This window comes from Lissotriton vulgaris, chromosome 1_1 (genome assembly GCF_964263255.1).
Source record: "Lissotriton vulgaris chromosome 1_1, aLisVul1.2, whole genome shotgun sequence".
Lineage (NCBI taxonomy): Eukaryota > Metazoa > Chordata > Amphibia > Caudata > Salamandridae > Lissotriton > Lissotriton vulgaris.
This window is the reverse complement of record NC_141685.1, coordinates 37,195,919-37,216,718: the sequence shown is the minus strand read 5'-3', so window position 1 is coordinate 37,216,718 and position 20,800 is coordinate 37,195,919. Positions and strand designations below refer to the sequence as shown.

The following is a 20,800-nucleotide window of genomic DNA, read 5'->3' as shown; positions in this document are numbered from 1 at the left end:
CTACACTGGTGGCGCAGCGGTAGGGTACACGACTTTGCATTTGCTGGTCCTCCCTGACAATAAGTGACAACAAGATTCAATCCAGAAATTGCCTTTCGGTAAATTGTAGTTTTGCAAATTGACTATTTTTCCAAATTTTGAAATATGTCCGGGCCCTGGTTCGGTCCCCTTGAGTACAGCTGTTTCAAAAGTCAAACTCTTGCTGTCGTTTGGAAACCAGTATTAGGGTTTTTTCCTCTCCAAAAAGGATCCCAACTTTGTAAAGTTAATGAGTGCTAGAAGTAGTCACTCAGAAGAGCTGATACAGGTCAAGGAAATCGACCTCACACCTTATGTCTTTAAGTATAAAATAGCTCAGAGGCTTGGGTAAAACCTATAGGCTCAGGACTGGGCCAAACCCTACCGAAGCAAAGCTCCAGGATCTTTTGGCAGAATATGACAAAGATATTTTGATCTGTAAGATCAGAGGATGACTCTGATCTTACAGATCAAAATACTGACCGTAAGAGTGACCGTGTGGCACCCCATGACAAAGAAGCCTCTTCAGACGAAGAGCTTGCTCTGCAAAGACTAGCCAGGAGGGCAGATCTAGAAGCCCAACTCCTATCTACAGAAGAGAGAGAAAGGAGATTGGCCGAGGACCCATCTTTGGTGGCATCACAATCATAAATAAGGAGAAAGTAGATTCATTTGATCCTAACAACCCCAAAGGGATTATTTATGTGATGATATCACCAAGTGGTTCATTGCTTTTGAGCGGGCCTGTCTTAGCAGGCAGGTCCACAGGAAGCCGTGGAGTGCTATCCTGTGGGAAATGTTCTCAGAAAAGTGCAGGGATAGACTCCTGACACTCAGTGAGAAAGAGGCTCAATCCTATGACCTCATGAAGGGTCCCCTAAGTGAGGGCTTTGGATTCAGTACGGAGTATAGCACCAGTTTCAGGGAGGCTTGAAAAACCCAAAGCCAGGCCTGGCTAGATTTTGTAGACTATTCACTGAAATCAGTAGGAGGTTGGTTAGTAGGTAAGAATGTGCATTCCTTTGAAGGGCTTTATCATTTGATAATGAAGGAGCATCTGTTAAGTAATTGTTACCAAGGGAAGCTACATCAATTCCTGGTGGACCTTGGTCCACTTTCTCCTCAAAAGTTGGGGAAGAAGGCAGACCACTGGGTCAAAACAAGGGTGACCAAGACTCCTGCTGGTGGGCGAGACCAAAAGAAAGAGGCCAGAAAGCGACCCTAGGGAAATGGGGTAACCCGAAAAAGAAAGATTCTTCTTCAGGCCCCCAAAAACCTGTTCAAGAGAGTGGGCCCAGAGACTCTTGACAGCCAAAGGGTGGGTACCAGGGTAAGAACTAGGATCCTAAGATGGGCTTGGTGCCATGGCTTTAGGTCACTTGGGCACTGACCTTGAGACTCTGGCTGTAAAAACAAGAAATATACCTCTGGTCCACCTGCAGTACCTGCAGCTGCCAATCTCCAGATGGGATCTCAGGAGAGCAATGGCCATGCCAATGAGCTCTCTTAGGCGACTCAAGTAGGGATGTGGCCTTAGCCACCTTAGCTGCCTGGCCCACTAACATGCACATGGAGTTAGGGTGGAGGCCTTGAGAGACACTGGCGCCAGCATCGCCATGGTGACTGAGCAGATAGTTTCCTTAGAACAGCATCTGCCTGGAAGGACCTTTCCAGTAATCAATGCTGAAAATGTGACAAAAACCCATCCCGCAGGCGAGGGTGTCTTTTGATTTGGGAGGAGTTGCTGGCAAGAAAGAGGTAGCAGTCTCTTCATCCATACTAGTTGATTGTTTTCCTGGCAATGATTTGGAACCCTTAGCCTGGGCTGGGGCAGAACTGAGGATCCGTGCAGAAATGCTTGGAATCTCACACTGGGTGTGTGTGAAAACCATAGCACAGAGCAGAGCCCGGGTGTAAAAGAAGGGCTAAAGTCTGGAATAATGGCTCAGTCCTCCAAGAGAAAAGTCAGAAAAACTGGAGAACCAGCTTCTAGTCAGACACCAGACCGTTCTCCTCAGGAGGAAGAAGGGTCAGCCCCAGAGACAACAGAGTAGGAGCTGAAGTTTTACCAGGATGAGCTTTTGGCACTGAGGCGACCCTCTAGGGAAGATCTGTGCCAGAGACAGAAAACCTATCCCATTCTTGAAAACCTGTGACGGCAAGCTGCAGCACAGGAAGGAGGTGATGGCAGTGGTGCCCACAGGACGTATTGGGAGGAATCCTTTACACTGAGGCCAAAGACCCCAAACCTAGTGCCACTAGGAGAGTCGTAGAGCCTCAGGCATTTGGGGAGTTCCTGCGCCTCCATTTGTGCATTATAAGCAGCCACATATACAACTTATTCTGTCCAGACTCTTTGAGATGATCAACGAACGGACTGTGCTTCACGGCTTTCCATGATAGAACTTCGGGTCAGAGTTGTATATGACGTATTGTTTGGCGTCTGTGCAGCAACATCTACTTTAAGATCAGTGAAAGCAGCCACGAAGCATATCTGGATGAGAGTCTTGAAGGTAAGTAACTCTCAGAAGCTCTTGTTAAGCCATCTTCCCTTCAGTGGGGAAAACTTGTTTGTATCTTTCCTAGAGGACCTGGTTATGGCATCCCCGTAGCTGGACACCTTGACCAAACCAGAACTAAAGGCCAGGGATGCACCAGAAGGTGAAGGAGATTTGTAACTCCTGCCCCATCTGTCAAGCCAGTGGCATGACAGGTGGGCACCCAAAGGCCCCCTTAATCCTGCTTCCAGTTGTTGGTGTTCCCTTTGAAAAGGCAATGATTGACATTGTTGCTCCCCTTGACCCCCTACAGCATCAGGGAACAGTTCTGCTGGTAGTAGATCATGCCTCCAGGTATTCCGAGGCAATTCCCCTCAGGACTACCACTGCCCCTGCAGTGGCTAGGGCCCTCATTAGCATCTTTACCAGGGTGGGCTTCCCTAAGGAGGTGGTGTCATACAGAGGTACCAACTTCATGTCTGGCTACTTGAAACACATGTTGAAGGAGTGTGGTGTGAATTACTGGTTCACTACCCTCTACCACCCACAATGTAATGGCTTTGTTTTGTTTTGCTTTTTTAGAACTTTATTTTAATTTTGTCAACATACAACCAGGCAGTTAGAGTATACCGAGACATATACTACCAATATGTCCACGTAAGTAGGTTAATCAAGAAGCAGTCAATAATTACACATGCACTAATCTGCTTTCCCATTCTCCAGGTGATCAATAAGTGTCCCATTCCCCTAATTGGGAACGTACCTTATAATTATCATGTGGAGACACCGCCCTGCTCGTCCCCAGTGTCGTAGTGTTCTGCCTCGTCAGTTTCAGAGCCAGAGTCTGTGTCTGTTGTCACTCGGGAAGCAGGAGCTAGGAGTTATCTGTATGAGCACGGCAAGTGTTTAGTGTATTCTCAAACATGTCATCCTTTCTGCTAAGGCGCATATGTGTCTCATCAGCTAGGGCCCAGTCGAGCGCTTCTCTATGCCAGAGCGCAATCGTTGTGGCATTCTGGGACAGCCATGTGATTGCAATTCTACGTTTTGCCAGTACCATAGGCGACTGACCAAATTTATAGGTTATCTTGCGCCCTTCTGGCATCTAAAGAGGTTTAATAAGCAACATTTCGGTGTCAGATCAATACTTAGTTGTGTGGCTTGCACCATTTCTTCGACAGCTTGTTGCCAGAAGGAGTGTATTGCATCGCAGGGCCATGGTTAATGTAAGAAATCAACCCCCACAGTGTTGCAGCGCAGGCATATATCTAGGCAAGACACGACCATTCGATGAAAGTCTTGTGGCGTTAAGTAGGTTCTTCGCAGAAAATTATAATGTATCAGTCGAAAATGGGCATTACTAGAAACCATGCATGTTAGTTCACAGGACCGCTGCCAGTCTTGATCTTCCATTGGAATGTCAAAGTCTAAATTCCAGGCCTCTCGGGTCCGTGTGTAGTGACTACTGTACAGTTTAAAATGCAGCCCGTTAGGGGTGCGAGGGGTCGTGGCTCCTCCTTTTCCTTTTGGGGAGGTTACAACCAATACCAGCAGTACCATCCCTATCGGGGCCAACCGCGTTACTCCTCCTATTTTGCTATTTTGCTACCTCGACGACTGCCTTATAAAGGCGCAGTCGTTTGCAGTCGCAACCAGACACAATCAATCATGCCTGTCTCTGTGTCTTTCCATCAATCTGGAGAAGCCTCAGTTCACCCCCTCTCAAGTGACGACCTTCTTGGGGGCCATCATAGACACACAGCAAACAAGGGCTTTTGTCTCAAATGAAAGACAACAGCGGATTTCCAAACTGGCAACTCTCCTGCGCACATAAAAGTATGTTTCTGTTCGACAGTTCAAATCGCTTCTGGGGATGCTGTCTTCCGGTATTCCCCTAATTCGCAACTGTCGCCTCAAAATAGGACCCCGACTGGAGAACTCTACAACCAATTGCAACAAGTCTCAGGGTCCTTCAACGATGTCATCAACATCCCCTCTCGGATATGAAGAGCATTGCTATGGTGGACTCGGATACCAAACATTTCTGCAGTTCGTTTGTAGTGGACACTCCAAGTTTTATCCTCACGACAGACGCCTCCCTCGAATGGTGGGAAGGTCATCTTCAAGCCCTCACAGTCAAGGGAAAATGAGACACCCACCTATGAACTTGGCACATAAACTTTTAGGACTTACTGGCGATATTCTCATTCAAGGAGCTTCAGTGTTGATCCAAATGGACAACACAACAAGCATGCATTATGTGACCAAACAAGGGGTCACGGGATCCACTTTGCTATCCATACAAGCTCAGCAAATTTGGGATTGGGAGAATCAACATCAGATCACAGCAGTCCATGTTCCGGGGTGTCCAACCTTCTAGCGGACTCCCTGAGCAGGTCGGTCTTGTCAAACCACCAGTGGGAACTTCATCAGCCGACGCTGGACCACATCTTTAAGCTTTGCGGACACCACAATCTGGATTTATTCGCGACCAACCTGAACCGCAAGTGCCCATTCTATGCAAGTTGGCTTCCCCACTCAGAATCGTGCAGAAATGCGTTTTTGATGAACTGGTCAAAAATATATGCTCACGCTTTTCTACCGATTCCTCTAGTGGCAAGGGTACTTTGGAAACTGCAGAAAGAACCCTGCAGCATTCTTCTCATAGCCCCCAGATGGCCTCGCCAGTTCAGGTTTACGGAGCTCCTCCTTCTGTCGGAGTGCAATCCAATTTGGCGGCGCCCAATTTCAAATCTTCTTACTATGAACCACGGCCTGATCTGCCATCCAGATCCAACTGGCGCCTGAGCACTAGAAGTTTGCTAATTTGATTAATACTCTGGACTTCAGGGAGGTCCTCACTAACGCTAGAGCACCCTCCACTATCAAAACCTACAAACTCAAGTGGAAACGGTTCTATCTTTGGTGTGAAGCTTCAAATTCAAATTCTTCAGTTTAACTCTGAGAAGACAGAGATTCTACACTGTGCAGTAGATAGAATCCCTCCTAAACTTCCGCTTGAGTTTTGGTCAACAACCCCTGCTACTCCATTGGCTCCCAGTAGCGTGGTACGTAATCTGGGAGTCATGGTTGATAAGAAATTGACATTAGAAAACGGTCAACAAAACAGCTGGAAGTTGTTTTACTCTGATCAGAGCATTTCGGAAAATCCTTCCCATGTTCTCTTAACAGAACAAAGCGCGGATTGTCCGGAGCACCATCCTCAGTAAGCTGGACTATTGTAATGCCCTGTTACTAGAATCCCCGCAATATCTGATTGAGAGATTGCAAAGAGTACAGACCATGGTGGCCAAAATGGTACTAGTACAACCACGCCGCTCCTCCGCCTCCCGGGCACTCTCAGATTTACACTGGCTGCCAGTCTCGCAGAGGATACGATTTAAGGCACTATGTATAGTATTTAAGGCTCCACATGGTCACAGGCCCAAATCTCTGCAGGAGAAACTGACATCGTATGTCCCTTCACGAGCACTGCGCTCCTCATTGGCTAATCTGGTGAGGTTGCCTAAAGTTAGGAAAATCAAATCAGGAGTTAGGGCCTTCAGTGCGGCAGTGTCACGCCTTTGGAATACTCTTCCATTTGATACGAGACAAATGGACAACATCCTGCAGTTTAGAAAAAGGTTAAAAACCTGGCTCTACCCTCGAGTAGGCTCTTTGGCATCCTGCTAACTCCTTCCTGACAGGGGACACAGTCTCTCGGCCCTAAGCTAGTCGCCTGTATCACAGCGCCAGGTTACCCATAGGGTGTCAGTTGCTAACTTAAAAAATAAATAAATGTTCACCCTGTTCACTCTACGCTAGAGCAACTTCTGCCTTTTTTCTTACAATTAGCAAAATCCGTCCACTCTCACTCTACCCTGAAGGTTTTTCTGGATGCAGTTTCCAGATTCCAGCACGATGGCTCCAATTCTCTTTATTCTTCAAGAATTATTCAACAATTTTTCAAAGGCTTATTTCAGATGTTCCCTCCAATCGACGCCCGCCTCCTCCTTGGCATCTGAACATTGTGTTGGCACAACTCATGAAGTCCCCATTTGAGCCCATTCGTATTGCTGATCTTAAATTCATCTCCTGGAAGACATCACTGCTTTTAGCTCTTACTTCAAGTCAGCGAGATACAAGCTTTTACTATCAAACCACCTTTTCTTCAATTCACCAAAGACGCTGTGGCGCTCCGCACTAATCCGGCCTTAATTCCTAAAGTTCCATCTGATTTCCACCTGAACGAGCATGTCATCTTTAAGACTTTTTCCCCTAATACACAGTTGCCAGCAGGAAAGACTTTACATTCTCTAGATGTTAAGAGATGTTTGACATTTTATTTGCAAAGAACAACCAGTATCCGTTAAACTGATCAGCTCTTCATAGCCTACGGCAGGATGCGTAAAGAACCTCCAGTTGCTAAATAGACTATTGCACGTTGGATATCTAGAGCAATTTCCTTTTGCAATCAGCAAGCAGGCAAGACACTTCAAGCAACGATTAAAGCGCACTCTACTAGAGCAGTCTCCTCTTCTACTTCTTTCTTTGCTGGTGTGCCTCTTCATCAGATTTGCAGAGCTGCGACCAAGCACTACTGTATGGAAGCTGCCAACAATGCTGACACAGCTGTTGGGCAAGCGGTGCTACGTAATCTTTTTAAGTAAGGTGAGCCTCTGTTTCTTACCTCCTCCTGCACACATTGTATACATGTATATATTTCTACTTTTTGCAGATGTGCCCATGTTTACTGCTATACTGTAATATACGTATATGTATTCTCTCGTACTCTGTTTACAGTGTACTTATGGCTTACTATGCACAGTTCTCGAATTACTCCTATCTACTCTGATTCAAGCATGTGAATCTATGAAAGATACCCCAATACTGGAGAAGAACATAAGTTACTTACCTGAAAACTGTGCTTCTCCAGTATTGATATCTTTCATAGATTCACATGTGACTCACCCACCTCCCCTCAGAGGCTCCCCTCTTCTCCTTGGCTCTTATGCCACACTTGTGCTAAAAAATTGGAGAGCCTGAGCCTCTGAGGTGAAGGTTCCAGAGGGTGCTGTCGCCTGATTGTCTGGAGTTTGGACCATATCTAATGACTTTGACATGACTGTCGCCCTCACTCTGTCTGTCGCCCTCACTCTGTCTGTCGCCCTCCCTCTGTCTGTCTGTCGCATCACTACAGCATCACTCAGGGGCACCACAACATCACTATGTGTTACCACAGCATCACTGAACGCGACAGCATCACTCAGAGCCACCAAAACATCACTCAGCGCCACCACAGCAGCAATCTGTGCAACAATTCAACAACTAGTTCAAATATGTTCTCTCAATGTTTCAAGCTTTATTACAAATGTCACAAAAAGATGTTAATATTTCACTTCTGTTCTTGGATTTTCGTCACAATAAAATTATTTACAAAAGTTTAAGCAATTGCCATTATAAATTACAATAACTTTTACTTAAGTATTAATTATTTAAAAAAATTAAAAGCCATTGTTATTTGTAACATCAATAATCTAAGTCACGTAAATACAACACATATTGCATTACAAATGCTATAGGTGTCACATTTGCGAAAGTTAAAACTATAGGCATTGTAAATGACAAAGCTATTCATTTCGCTATTTTCAAAACCAACACATAAATAAAAAATGTGTCATTTACAATACCAATAGCTCAAACTTTCCTAATGCAACACCTATTGCATTGCAAATGCTTGTTATAATTACAAGGGTGTGACAACACCACATAACACCGCATAAGCAACAAGTGCAGATTAAACCACAGGGTTCAAATAAACCCCCCCACACACCGTAAGATTAAACCTGTACTAAACACACACGCCGCAATAACAGGTACATCATAGAAAGACTGATGGACATAATGAAGCAGACCTAGAGATACATGCATAGCACAGACAAGATTAAGGTCTTGATTTAGACTTTGGTGAGCAGGGTACTCCTTCACAAGCGTGGTGTAATGTAATGTAATGTATACTTGTAAAGCGCACTGTTGCCGAGCGGCGTCCTGGCGCTGTATACCGCTGGGGAACCCGTCCTGGCTTTCCCTGTGGGATAGTCCCTCCTGGGTATCCCCAAGGTGAAGCCAGGCATCCCCGGCGTTGATGGGGACGTTGTGGAGATGAGGCAAGCTAATGCCCAGAGTTGCCGAGTGAGACCCCTGGTTAGAGTAGGCACCGAAGCGAGAATTATCGAGTCTGCTGACCCTTGTCCACGACCCTGCCGCGTTGGGAATTGAACCCTGGTCCCGGGCCGTCCTCTGCTTCTGGATCTGCCGCCTCTAACCAGTGAGCCACATTACTACAACACATATTGTAGATCAACTTCCTATAGATGGTTGAGATTGCTTTTTCAGTCAGGGGATTAGTTAGCAGCTGGTCCTCCAGTGGGGATGCATCAGGCAACTTCCCCCCCTTCCCAGATGTTACCTTGCAGAGCGTGACCCACCTGCAAATGTCAGAACCGTTTTTAGTCACCTAATTCATACCAACCGGACCATCGAGTTGCACCTCCACCAGCGAATGGTCTGAAATTCTTCTGCCTGTCAAACCACATGCCATTCACTATTTCATAGTGTTTTTCTGCTTTTACTTACCACTTGTTTTATGCATGTGGTTGGTTGGGTGGGGGAGATGGGCGAAGCAGGGGAGGGAAGGGGAAAGATATTTCTAACAGAGGGAAGAATTGTGTGTTTCCCCCAGTTAGTAAGAAAAACAGCATAAGTCCTGGCTGCTTCTGCTGCACCCAGAGTCTTGTGGGTCTTTTCAGTCTAATTTTTCTGTCTGGAAAAAAATTGTGTCCTGTTTTTCTGCACAAAAGCCTAACAACTGATAATCAGGTGGAATAAAATCAACACATGAACGTACTCCTTAATTTCATTGCCCTTGATTCATACTCTGGACCATAGTTGAGGGATAGGTCTAGGCATAGTCCTCACAACACACAATAGATTTGCTTGCGGCAGAGGCCAGAGCTCAAAAGTCAGGTTACTAGATACAAGTAGGTGGTAACTCAGGGTAGGGCGAAATGCCTGTTGTCCGTGGAGGGGAAATTCCCATCCTAGAAATCTACATTAAAAATTAATTAATAGTATTATTTTTTAAATATCTGTTTGGTGCCAGTCCATATGACTTTAATGTCTGCTTTTGGGATACTATGTTACAAGTCCATAGGGTACATGCATCCTTTCTGAGCTTAATGAAGAACAGCTCAACACTTTCAAAATTCTGCAATTCTGCTTTGATATGGCTTGTAAATTATTTTTGGGATATTTACATGTATTAACTATTTAATTTTAATACTATAGGTGATTGAAATTACGGACGAAGAAAGCAAGATTTAGCACCAGCCAACTGAATGTTAGTGCCATAAGAAGGATTATTTTGAAAAACCGAAGGACATCCAGCATTCTAAGTTTGAACAATTTCCAAAATCTAGGTGTGGCGAGGAAGTGGGAGCTGAGGAAAGTACTATACCTGTATGTGAAGTCTCTAATTTTGCATTTCGTTAACCCAGAACAAAGTCATATCTGTCCACACAGCATCAGAAATAGTGCCAGAAAGACCAATCACAACATCCTCATCTGAAATATTATCAGAAAGACAAATTGCCTCAGCATGACAGAATAACGTTCATCTAAAGCACGCATGATCTAAATCATCATGTAATTCCAGAGAGGAAGCACACACTGCATAAAAGAAAGATATAACAAAAGGTTTCTTCTGCAAACCATCAAAGAAAAGACACTGATAGAAGACTCCAAAGCTGACACGCTAGCAACCAAAAGATTGAAAAATCACCTTTGTTCAACAACTGTTTTTAACCAGTTACGCAAGTTTGAGACTATCTGCCTTGGGATAGAACACCTCGATCCACTCTGCTCACTCTGGCGAAAACCTTAAAAATTCACCACTTTATTGTGTTGTTCATGACCATCTCAGATTGTTTCCTTTTTATTGTGTACTGTTCTGTAATTCTATGTAAATCGCCTCAACCTTATCTGTTGTGCAGGAATGATATGTAAAACTGTTAAATATCAAAATGGATTAAATGAGCACCGTTGCGCTATAGCTAATGTAAATAAATCCTCGTCTTCAGAACTACAATCCTTAACCTTACACTAAACACAGAACGGGTAAAAGGAACTGATGTTCTGTGACTGATGAGCTACAATATTACTGTGCATGTTCTAATGTTCTCAGTTACTGCCATTACCTCAGTGCAAAAAGGTACTTCTCAGTTTAATCATTAAATATCAGACTAACGCCTTATCACTGCATTGCTAAGAACCTATACAAATAGATTTGAGAAAAACTTCAGTCACAAAATAAGTTGCTGCCGGAGAGGCTATAACCAAAAGACTATTATCTGCTACAAACATTTCGACAGGTGTTACAGGGCTGCATCCAGACATATTTTGCTCAATGCAAGTGTTAAGAAGATTACACACAATATCTTTTAGAGATAAATGCTGAACATTATCTAAACAAGCCCGACTCTGAAATCGGGTTCACTCTTATCGTGGCATATAAGCAAGAGAAAACTAAATGTAGAGATATTAACTCTAGGAATACACCTTTTAAAAACACAGGCTGTTAGAACAATTTTAGTGTTCAAACCTGCCTCAATCAAAGCAAAATAACCCAAGTTGGGGAAAAAGTTACCTGTGCCAAAAAAGATTAAGCCATAAATCTCATCTCACTGAATTTGAGAGAATGCACACTGGGAAAATCCTCTCTCAGTGCTCTGAATGCCAAAAAAGTTTCAGCAGTAAATCTTATCTCACTGAGCATATGAGAATCCACACTGGGGAAAAACCTTATCAGTGCACTGAATGCCAGAAAAGGTTTTGTAACAAACAAAGTCTTTCTCGACATGTATTAACCCACTCTGTAGAAAAACCTTACCAGTGCTCTGAATGCCAGAAATGTTTCAGTTTAAAAAGTAGGCTCACACATCACATACGAATCCACACTGGGGAAAACCCTTATCAGTGCTCTGAATGCCAGAAAAGGTTTAGTTTCAAATCGCAACTTTATCAACATACATTAACCCACTCTGTGGAAAACCCTTATCAGTGCTCTGAATGCCAAAAAAGTTTCCGCAGTAAATCTCATCTCACTGAACATATAAGAATCCACACTGGGGACAAACCTTATCAGTGCTCTGAATGCCAGGAAAGGTTTTATAACAAACTAAGTCTTTCTCAACATGTAATAACCCACTCTGGCGAAAAACCTTACCAGTGCTCTGAATGTCAGAAAAGGTTTAGTTTCAAAGGGAGTCTAAATCGACATGTATTAACCCACTCTTTAGAAAAACCTTACCAGTGCTCTGAATGCCAGAAATATTTCAGTGAAAAAAGAGACCTTACTGTACATACAAGGACCCACACTGGGGATAAACCTTATCAGTGCTCTGAATGCCAGAAAAGGTTTTGTAAAAAACAAAGTCTTTCTCAACATGTATTAACCCACACTGGGGAAAAACTTTACCAGTGCCCTGAATGCCACAAATATTTCAGTACAAAAGACCATCTCATTAATCATATAAGAACCCACACTGGGGAAAAACCTTATCAGTGCTCGGAATGCCAGAAATGTTTCATTGACAAAAACAGTCTCAATCGGCATAGAAAAACCCACACTGGAGAAAAACCTTATCAGTGCTCGGAATGCCAGAAATGTTTCATTGACAAAAACAGTCTCACTCATCATATAAGGACCCACACTAGGGAGAAACCTTTTCAGTGCTCTGAATGCCAGAAATGTTTCAGTGTAAAATTCAGACTCACTGAACATACAAGAATCCACACTGGGGAAAAACCTTATCAGTGCTCTGAATGCCAGAAAAGGTTTTGTAAAAAACAAAGTCTTTCTCAACATGCAATGACCCACACTGGGGAAAAACCTTATCAGTGCTCTGAATGCCAGAAATGTTTCAGTTTAAAAAGTAGTCTCACAAAGCACATAAGAATCCACACTGGGGAAAAACCTTATCAGTGCTCTGAATGCCAGAAATGTTTCAGTTTAAAAAGTAGATTCACACAGCACATCAGAATCCACACTGGGGAAAACCCTTATCAGTGCTCTGAATGCCCAAAACATTTCATCCGTAAATCACTTCTAACTGCACATGTGAGATTCCACACTGGGGAAAAACCTTATCAGTGCTCTGAATGCCAGAAATGTTTCAAAAACAAACTCAGTCTCACTCAGCATATACAGACCCACACTGGGGAAAAACCTTATCAGTGCTCTGAAAGCCAGGAAAGGTTTTGTAACCAACAAAGTCTTTCTCAACATTCAGGAACCCATTCTGTGGAACATCCTTATCAGTGCTCTGAATGCCAGAAATGTTTCAGTATAAAAAGTAGTCTCACACGGCACATAAGAATCCACACTGGGGAAAAACCTTATCAGTGCATTGAATGCCAGAAATGTTTCAGTGAAAAAAGAATACTCACTCGGCATACAAGAACCCACACTGGGGAAAAACCTTATCAGTGCATTGAATGCCACAAATGTTTCAGTGAAAAAATCAATCTCACTCACCATATAAGAACCCACACTGGGGAAAAACCTTATCAGTGCTCCGAATGCCAAAAATGTTTCAGCTGTAAATCTGATCTCACTGCACATGTGAGAATCCACACTGGGGGAAAAACATTATCAGTGCTCTAAATGTCAGAAAAGATTCAGAGGTAGTGATGGTTACATGCACCATAAGAAAACACACCATTAAAAATACTTCAGTGCTCCCAGTGTCAGAAAAGCATACATTTTAAATGCAATCTCACTCTACATGAGCAGACGCACACAGGGGAAAAACATTACCAATGCTGTGAATGCCAGAAATTCCTATTGTTTGATTGGCACAGCCTCACTAACCATAATCAACTCCATACTGATGAAAACCGTATGAGTGCTCTGAATGCCAGAAGAGCTGCAGAGAAAAACGCTATCTCACCATGAGAAACTCCACACTGAAGAAAATACTTATGCCATAAAAGCTTGAATCTTAAAGACAGAGTTATGCTTCATGAGAGAACCCACTCTGGGGAAAAACCTTATGAGTGCTCGAAATGCAAGCAAAGTTTTGGTCACAAATTACTTCTCACTTGTCAGGAGCAAACTCACAAGGGAGAAAAAAGCCTTATGTGTGTTCGGAATGTCAGATAAGGTTTATTCACGAATACAATGTCATTTCACATGAGAGAATTCACACTGGGCTAAAGCCTTATACAGGAGGGGAAAGCCAGAAACGTTATACTCAGAAATGAGATCTCACTTAACATGAGAAATGCACCCACACCAGGTGAAAAGTAAGGCATATCTTGAGTTGCAGAAAAGCTTCTAACAACCTGACTTTACATGAGAGAGCACATATTGTAGTTGCAATAGGATTCATCAAGAAACTCTTGCAGGATAACTTAGGCTGCCCGCATGCAACCTCCTGGAAATATTTTAATTGCAACAGAATCCACAATTTGAGTATCTGAAAGTTACAAAACTCTCAAGGTCTTTACTTGACACAGAGAAGTGTTCGTACTTGCAAAAATCAACTAATTAACAAAAAATTCACAATAATAATGTCTTAAATTTTCTCCACCCAAAAGGTTTCTACTCACACTTGTTTCTTAACATAAGACTGAAATTTAGATTTTCATGATAAGATTAGGCCTAGGCGGTGTTCCGCAATGAAGAACTCGGCAAAGTGTCAAAAAAACTCAACTGCTCAATGCAGAGTTCTGCGAGCAGCAGAGTGCGTTAGGGTCAATTTGAAGCGCTACTCCAGGATCCAAAAATGATTAGTGGTGAATTAGTGTAGGGAAATATAAAATGTATTTGAGAGCTGGACATGTTGTTCTGTTAGTTGGGTTGAAGAAGAGAGTGGAGGGATAGAAGAGGGAAGGTTTTAAATTTATATAGCGCTTGCTACCCCTGATGAAGTGTTGAAGTGCTTTTCAGCGAGTAGCTTGCTACTCCAGAACTCAAAAAGATGAATAGATAGATCAATTATTGTGGGTAGGTTTTTTATTATATAAATACAACTGTACGAAAATTCATAAAATTCTGTTGTAAAGTTGTATCCAAGAGGCAAGTATAGTCTCTGATAATAATTTATACAAAGTTGGCTTGCCATCAAGACTGATGCCCCGTAATGTTGATGCAAAGTCATCTGTGCTTGAGTATCCTAGACTCTTGTTGGATTGTACCATCCAACTTGTAGGTACTGCTATTTGTATCAGGTCCACGTTGTAGGCAGACACAAACGCTGAAATTGTGCACTATTTATATTAAGCATAATGTAGGTGAACAGATGACAGTAACCTCTGTACAAGCTGTATTAGGTGCTTAGAAGTAGAGTGACATAGAGGGCAAAAAACACTCCACTAACTGTCACTCGCTTAGTACAGACGAACGCCAAAGGTCCTCGTACATAAGGAAGCATCTGGGTGCACCCTCTTTCTGTGTCCCATGGGCATTTTGTCTTTTGTTCTACAGAAGAGGCTGCAGACACTTCCATAGCCCTTTATGTAGTGTGGATCACATAGGAGAGATTCTGAGCGGGCATGCTTTCCTTTGTATTGGGCATGGCCACATTCAAATGTGGGAAAACCTTTTGTCTTGCGACTGCACTGTATTATTGACACGGGCAAAAGGGCAAACAAGCAGTTAGGAGGCGCACTGATTGTATACCCCCACCTGACAGGATGGTGACAGACCCCAACCACCTGCAGGGGAAACGTGCCACCTTGTTTAATAGCTGCCAGACGGTTTACTTTGTAATCAGACTTGTGGTTTACAACTGCCCCTACGTTGGGGCACTACATGCTTTTTCCAGCATAATCTGGTGTACTCCCCCTGTGTGACATGACAGCACCCGCTAAAGACTGCACCGTTGTGTAGTCTGGGACAGTGCACCTTCCCTGTAATTCTGAACTGGGCCTTTAAATACAGTACTATTTTGTGTGCCTATTTAATTCAGGTATGCAAAGTATGTGGTACTACTTGTATACTAAGGTAGGACAAGGAAGATTGAATTTCTACGGTGGCAGCAATGTGTTTGTCAAAGTCTTTACGCCCTAAACACCCTCCCGTACCCTGAACATAATGAGATTACGTAGATTACACCTCTGCATGCTTAATGCTGCCATTTGCATTTCAAGACCAGTGATTAATGTGGCTTTATGAAGTTCAACGCCATAGGGTGTTCCCGACCTGTCTGATACTTGCATATGGAAAAGATGGGCCATTTAGAACCTAAAGATAGATAAAACATATTCATAGGCCACGATTTAAGTCTGCATCTAAAATAAAACTGTAAATTAGGAGAGGTGATAAGTGAGATGTTAAAAGGCATCCGCTTATCGAGCTGCATTTGTAAGTAGGCCTCCCTATATTATGAGATCTATTCCTGCTTCAGTCCTTAATTGCAATGAATACTTTAAAACCCAGGCATGAAGTCATTGTCGAGCTGTTTAAATATCCACCAGTCTCCCCACCTCTTCCCCAATGAATCCTTAACCAGTGGCCTAGCCAGTGTGCCTTGGGCCCTAAGGCAAGAAAGGAAATGTGACACCTGCCCTGTTTGGACTGTGAAAAACAGCAATAATCATTGTTCTGTGGGCCCCTCAGGCCTTTGTTTGAACTGTGACAAACAGCAGTTATCAGGGTTCAGTGGGCCTTTAAGGCGTCTGGGCCCTGGTGCCACTGCAGCTGCTGCACCAATAGGAAGCTAAGCCCCTGCCCTTAACAGCTTCTATTCTAGCCCCACTGGTGAACTGAACCAGCCAAGTACTGATCTGGCCATATCTGCAGGCATGCAGCCGCCTCTTCGACTGAAGAGATTTAAGTCGCATGAAAGCAGCATGCGGGAAACAACTATTTTCTGAGGCAGTCAACACCTTGTCTGTTCCATCCTGAATCCATTTAAACCCAGGGACGAAAAACCCGTTCATCGTCATCTCTTGCTTATCAAAAGGGTAAAACAAATTCATCTAACATTATAGTGTACCACATAAAAAAATGGTGATTCTGTGTACAAATTAAAACTAGCATGCATAAAGAAAGGTGAGCCTTTGGCCAAAATAGCCATTTTCCCTACCCATACTTCTAACACATCTTTTACAAAAAAATGTTAACTACATTGTCATCCGGAAATAGTCATTAGCGCCTACTCATAAGCAAATGACATTTAGAATTCTCTTTCACTGCAAGCTTTCAAAAGTAAATTGAAATAAAAGCAGTATTGAATTTTTTGATATTGTGTACTCTTACCAAAATTTAGAGCATCAATTTTATATGACACGCCATAGAAAAAAGGAGTTCTTTATATATACTAAACCTCCAGAAACATTTGATTAACCAGTTATAAAGTCACGTCTAGCTTAGTTAGTTTATAGTCTTCTTTTTTAAGAGAAATTATTTCACATTGTTACTGGATCTGCATGGCTAAACACTTATAAGGTCCCAAAGGCGAGACCTATTGGCTATGCCAATGCTTGTTATTGATTGAGTACAATGAGCATCAGCACTTTTGATTAGGTCCTGAAGAAAGCCGCAAACACCTCTTTGGAGGGTTAATAGGCTGAAACATGTTGACCTCTTATTAACTTTCACTCTGCTGCCCCCACTACCCTGAGCTCATTTTTGTGGTATTTCGTATACCATTCTCTATAACAAAACATGCCTGAACTCCTCCCTCTCAGTGAGGGGGCTGTACCCTGTACTGTAACTAGGTATAATGGTGGGAGGAGGTTCTGAATGAGGAGGCATGTAACTATGGTGGGTGAGGGAAATTTTCCCTTTAAAGGGATATTTCATCTTAGCTAGGTCTTCATTTGCACCAGTAATTGTGGTAGAAATACATTTTTACCCCTTCATTGTACGTTTAAGCACAGACCATTGCTTGAAATGTTGTGATCAATGTAGGAAAAATACTCTGTGCACTGAGAAAATGTGTTAAAATAACGGAAAGTTGATAATTGCATTTAATACCTGGATTTATCTAGAAGAGAAGTCTGTTAATTCAAGCAGATTATTAATACCACAAGGTATAAGAAATTAGGGGATCTTTATCTGATATCTTTATCAGTAAATTATCTGAAATTATTGCAGATATACTTTTGCAAGTATTATTTTTAAAGATAAAGGAAATTCTATATTTGTCTTTTCTAAACTAACCCCAGTGCGTATCACTACAATAACCACCTCTCTCAAATCAATATTGTGCTTGGTTTAGTGAGAAAGCTAAATGACCTAGGAGAAACCAGGACTGCACGTCAGTATTTTCTTAGGAAGCTTTAAGTTAGATAATGAAAACACTTTTTAGAATGCCTCAAAAATTGTGACAAAGATATTTCAATATGTTTGACAAAAAGAATAGGTACATTTCATGACAATATGGAAATGGGAAATGAAATAATGGAAACAAATATTTACACCACATGACAAAAATATTAGAGACTACATTTCAGCAATATAGGAAATACTGAGGTTCATGTATTAATAATCCATTTGGTAAAAGTGTTTGCTTGTGGAGTCAGCACACTACTGTGTCTGCGATTGCTTTTAAATAAAGGCATTTTTAATGCACCCCATTTTACTTTCAGATTCACAAATGTCCCCTTGGGTTACTACCTCCTGTTACTGTTTTTCAGCCCATGTATAGTTTCAAAGCTTAATATATACCTTAAGGCTGTATTACGTATTTAGAAGGGACACTATTAACATTCCCCTTCCAAATTCTGAATTGTTAAATGGGCTTAGTAAATTTCAAAAAGCGGTATAGCATTTGCAAACTCTGTGAATTACCGAACCAGTGGATTTTTGAACAATAAAACTCTTGGTACATGAGTCAATTGTTCTCAATTCCCTCCAAATTAAGTTTGCTAATAATGTTAGTTGAATGATAACCGGTGCACGTACCTATTTAGTGTTAGTGTTGCTTCAGATCAAATAAAAACCATCATACATAACTCTTACACAATACTTAAAGACAGAATTTCTGACATCCAGCTTTAATGTTTTGTTAAATATATTTGCAAATGTTGTCACTTAAACAGGAAAGCATCTAAACCGGTCTCTGGACATAAAATAGGTTGTAATCATAATCTTTCGATACATTTTCTGAGTTCCAGGAACAATGTGTGTTATCTGTGTTTACTCTAAACCACTATAATAAACATTTTCAATGCTTTTAGATTTGATCTGTTTGTACTGGTTTCTATTGCAGACAATAATCTAGATTTAGACCAAGGATCTATTCCACCCATGGCTTTTAAAATCTATTTATCATTGATCTCTTTTAGTGTTATCGCAAATAAAACTGTAATAGAACTGATCTGAGAGATGGACCTTCAAAGTCAATTTATTGAACAAACTATGGAGTTAAAATCTGAATAGATTAGATCCACAAGCATTGCCTGACCACTGTATTTTACATCAATAGATTACTAATCAGCACATGTTGTCTAAGTACAATTCACTCATCTTCAATTTTTCACGGAGCTCAGGCTGGGTCTGGGGGAATTCTTTTAAAATATGACATTTAAATGTCCAAAAGTTCAGGAATTCTAATTTCAAGCCTGGTCAAACCTTAATGAATGCTATACCTAAAGATGCCCTTCTGTTCCTACATTTTATTGTGCACCATGATTCATAAATAACATGTTTTTGCTTTCGGAGGTAAAATTCTAAACATATTTATTGTTGTTGCCTTCTGAAACATAATCACTAATTGGGAAGATAACAACACGTGGTCCTGTGATGCTTGCTGGAATAGGAAGTGTTTAATCAAAAGGTGGATTGAATTCAAGTTTAGGTGACAATTTTACAAAAGTGTATGGATTTTGTATATATTTAAAATTGTTGATCTCCAAAAAGGCTTAAATCAATAAATCAAATTGAAATTCAAATTTATCATTTTAATCCTATTGTTAGAAAAGATGTAATTTTGAACCCCATGAGGTGGTTCCTTTCCAGAAAGCATTCAGGTTGTAATCATGAGTCAAATAATGCTGAGAAGGTTAAAATATTCAAATTGAATTCTAATTACACATGAAATGTTCATTGTTCAATATATTTCTCTTAGTATTTTAATGTGAGGACTTTATTGCTTAAGGAAAATAATTCGTATTTGTTTTTCTATATGTAGCAAGCATTACATTAATGAAACCACTGTATCCCACTTTCTTTCTTTCCTTTCCTGCTCTTTATGAACGTTTCTATTGTTGAACTTTAAAGACTGCCCGAAATTAAGAATTGTGCTCTCCCTAACTTTGCTAAGTTACAGTTTGTTGATTTTTATGTACAACTTTTGTTTCTTATGTGTATGGCAACTGATCTGTTTGCTTTAATAATCAGCTTATGTTTATTAGGTTTTATTATTCAATAAAATGTTTCAAACACAACAAATGGTAGTTGATATGTGTTTACAACTGCAGCATTTTTTTTTTTTTTTTTTTTTTTTGTTTGTACCAAGTCTGTTTTATTTTAAACAAATCCCCGGACAGGGGCACAAGAAACACAGCGATAAGCCTACAACCTCTTTTTCGAGGCCGGCCGCGTATAAAATAGCAAGTAGGTTATATGACCGGCCTATAGGAATGAATTAACACAGCGCCATGCCTACAACCCCATCAGGGCCGGCCGCGTGGCATAGAAACAACTGTAAGGCCTATGTGGTGTGGTTGAAGTCCAGGCGTCAGAACAGTAAGAGCAGGTAGGCGTGTAACAAGGCTAGCACTCACACATGGCCAACGGGGGCCAGCAAACATGAAGGAGAGTTAAAGATGAGTATAGGAAAGAAAGAGAAAGGGGTAGGAAGCGAAAGACCGGGAGGGTGTCATGCAAGCTGGGCGTGTATGTTGCTCTAGGGAGGGGAGGGGGGGGGCAGGTGCCCAGCAGGGGTGGCGCAGGAGCTCCCGCGTCCTGTAGGATGTCTAAGGGAGCAGTCTGTTGGGGTCAGTGGGAAGGACAGCGTCATCGAAAAGGTGTAAAGTCCGAAGTCTAGTGGGCATGTATCGCGCGTGTTCTAATGAGCAAAGATAACGCACCAAGGGCTTACAAACTGTCCCAAAGTGAGTGTCGCGCAGTTGTATTCGCGCAGCCAGTAGTTCCATAGCTAAAACATGCCAGAGCCGGACGAACCAAGAGGCTATGGGGGGCGCTTCAGTCTTCTTCCAGTATAGGGCTATAAGCTGCTTGGCCGCCCCCAGCATTTGAAGTGCCAGAACCC

At 42.0% G+C, this 20,800-nt stretch overlaps 1 protein-coding gene across 2 annotated transcripts in view; it reads left to right on the top strand.

The window, feature by feature from the left end:
* The window catches only part of LOC147737093 (uncharacterized), a 54,254-nt gene extending 34,277 nt beyond the window's left edge, over positions 1-19,977 (top strand). For both annotated transcript variants that reach the window (XM_086963260.1, XM_086963215.1), the window contains exon 3: positions 9,864-19,977. In XM_086963260.1, the coding sequence (XP_086819386.1) occupies positions 11,272-13,239 (1,968 nt within the window). In that variant the 5' untranslated portion in view covers positions 9,864-11,271 and the 3' untranslated portion in view covers positions 13,240-19,977. The remainder of the gene's footprint in view (positions 1-9,863) is intronic.
* The last annotated feature ends 823 nt before the right edge of the window (positions 19,978-20,800 follow it).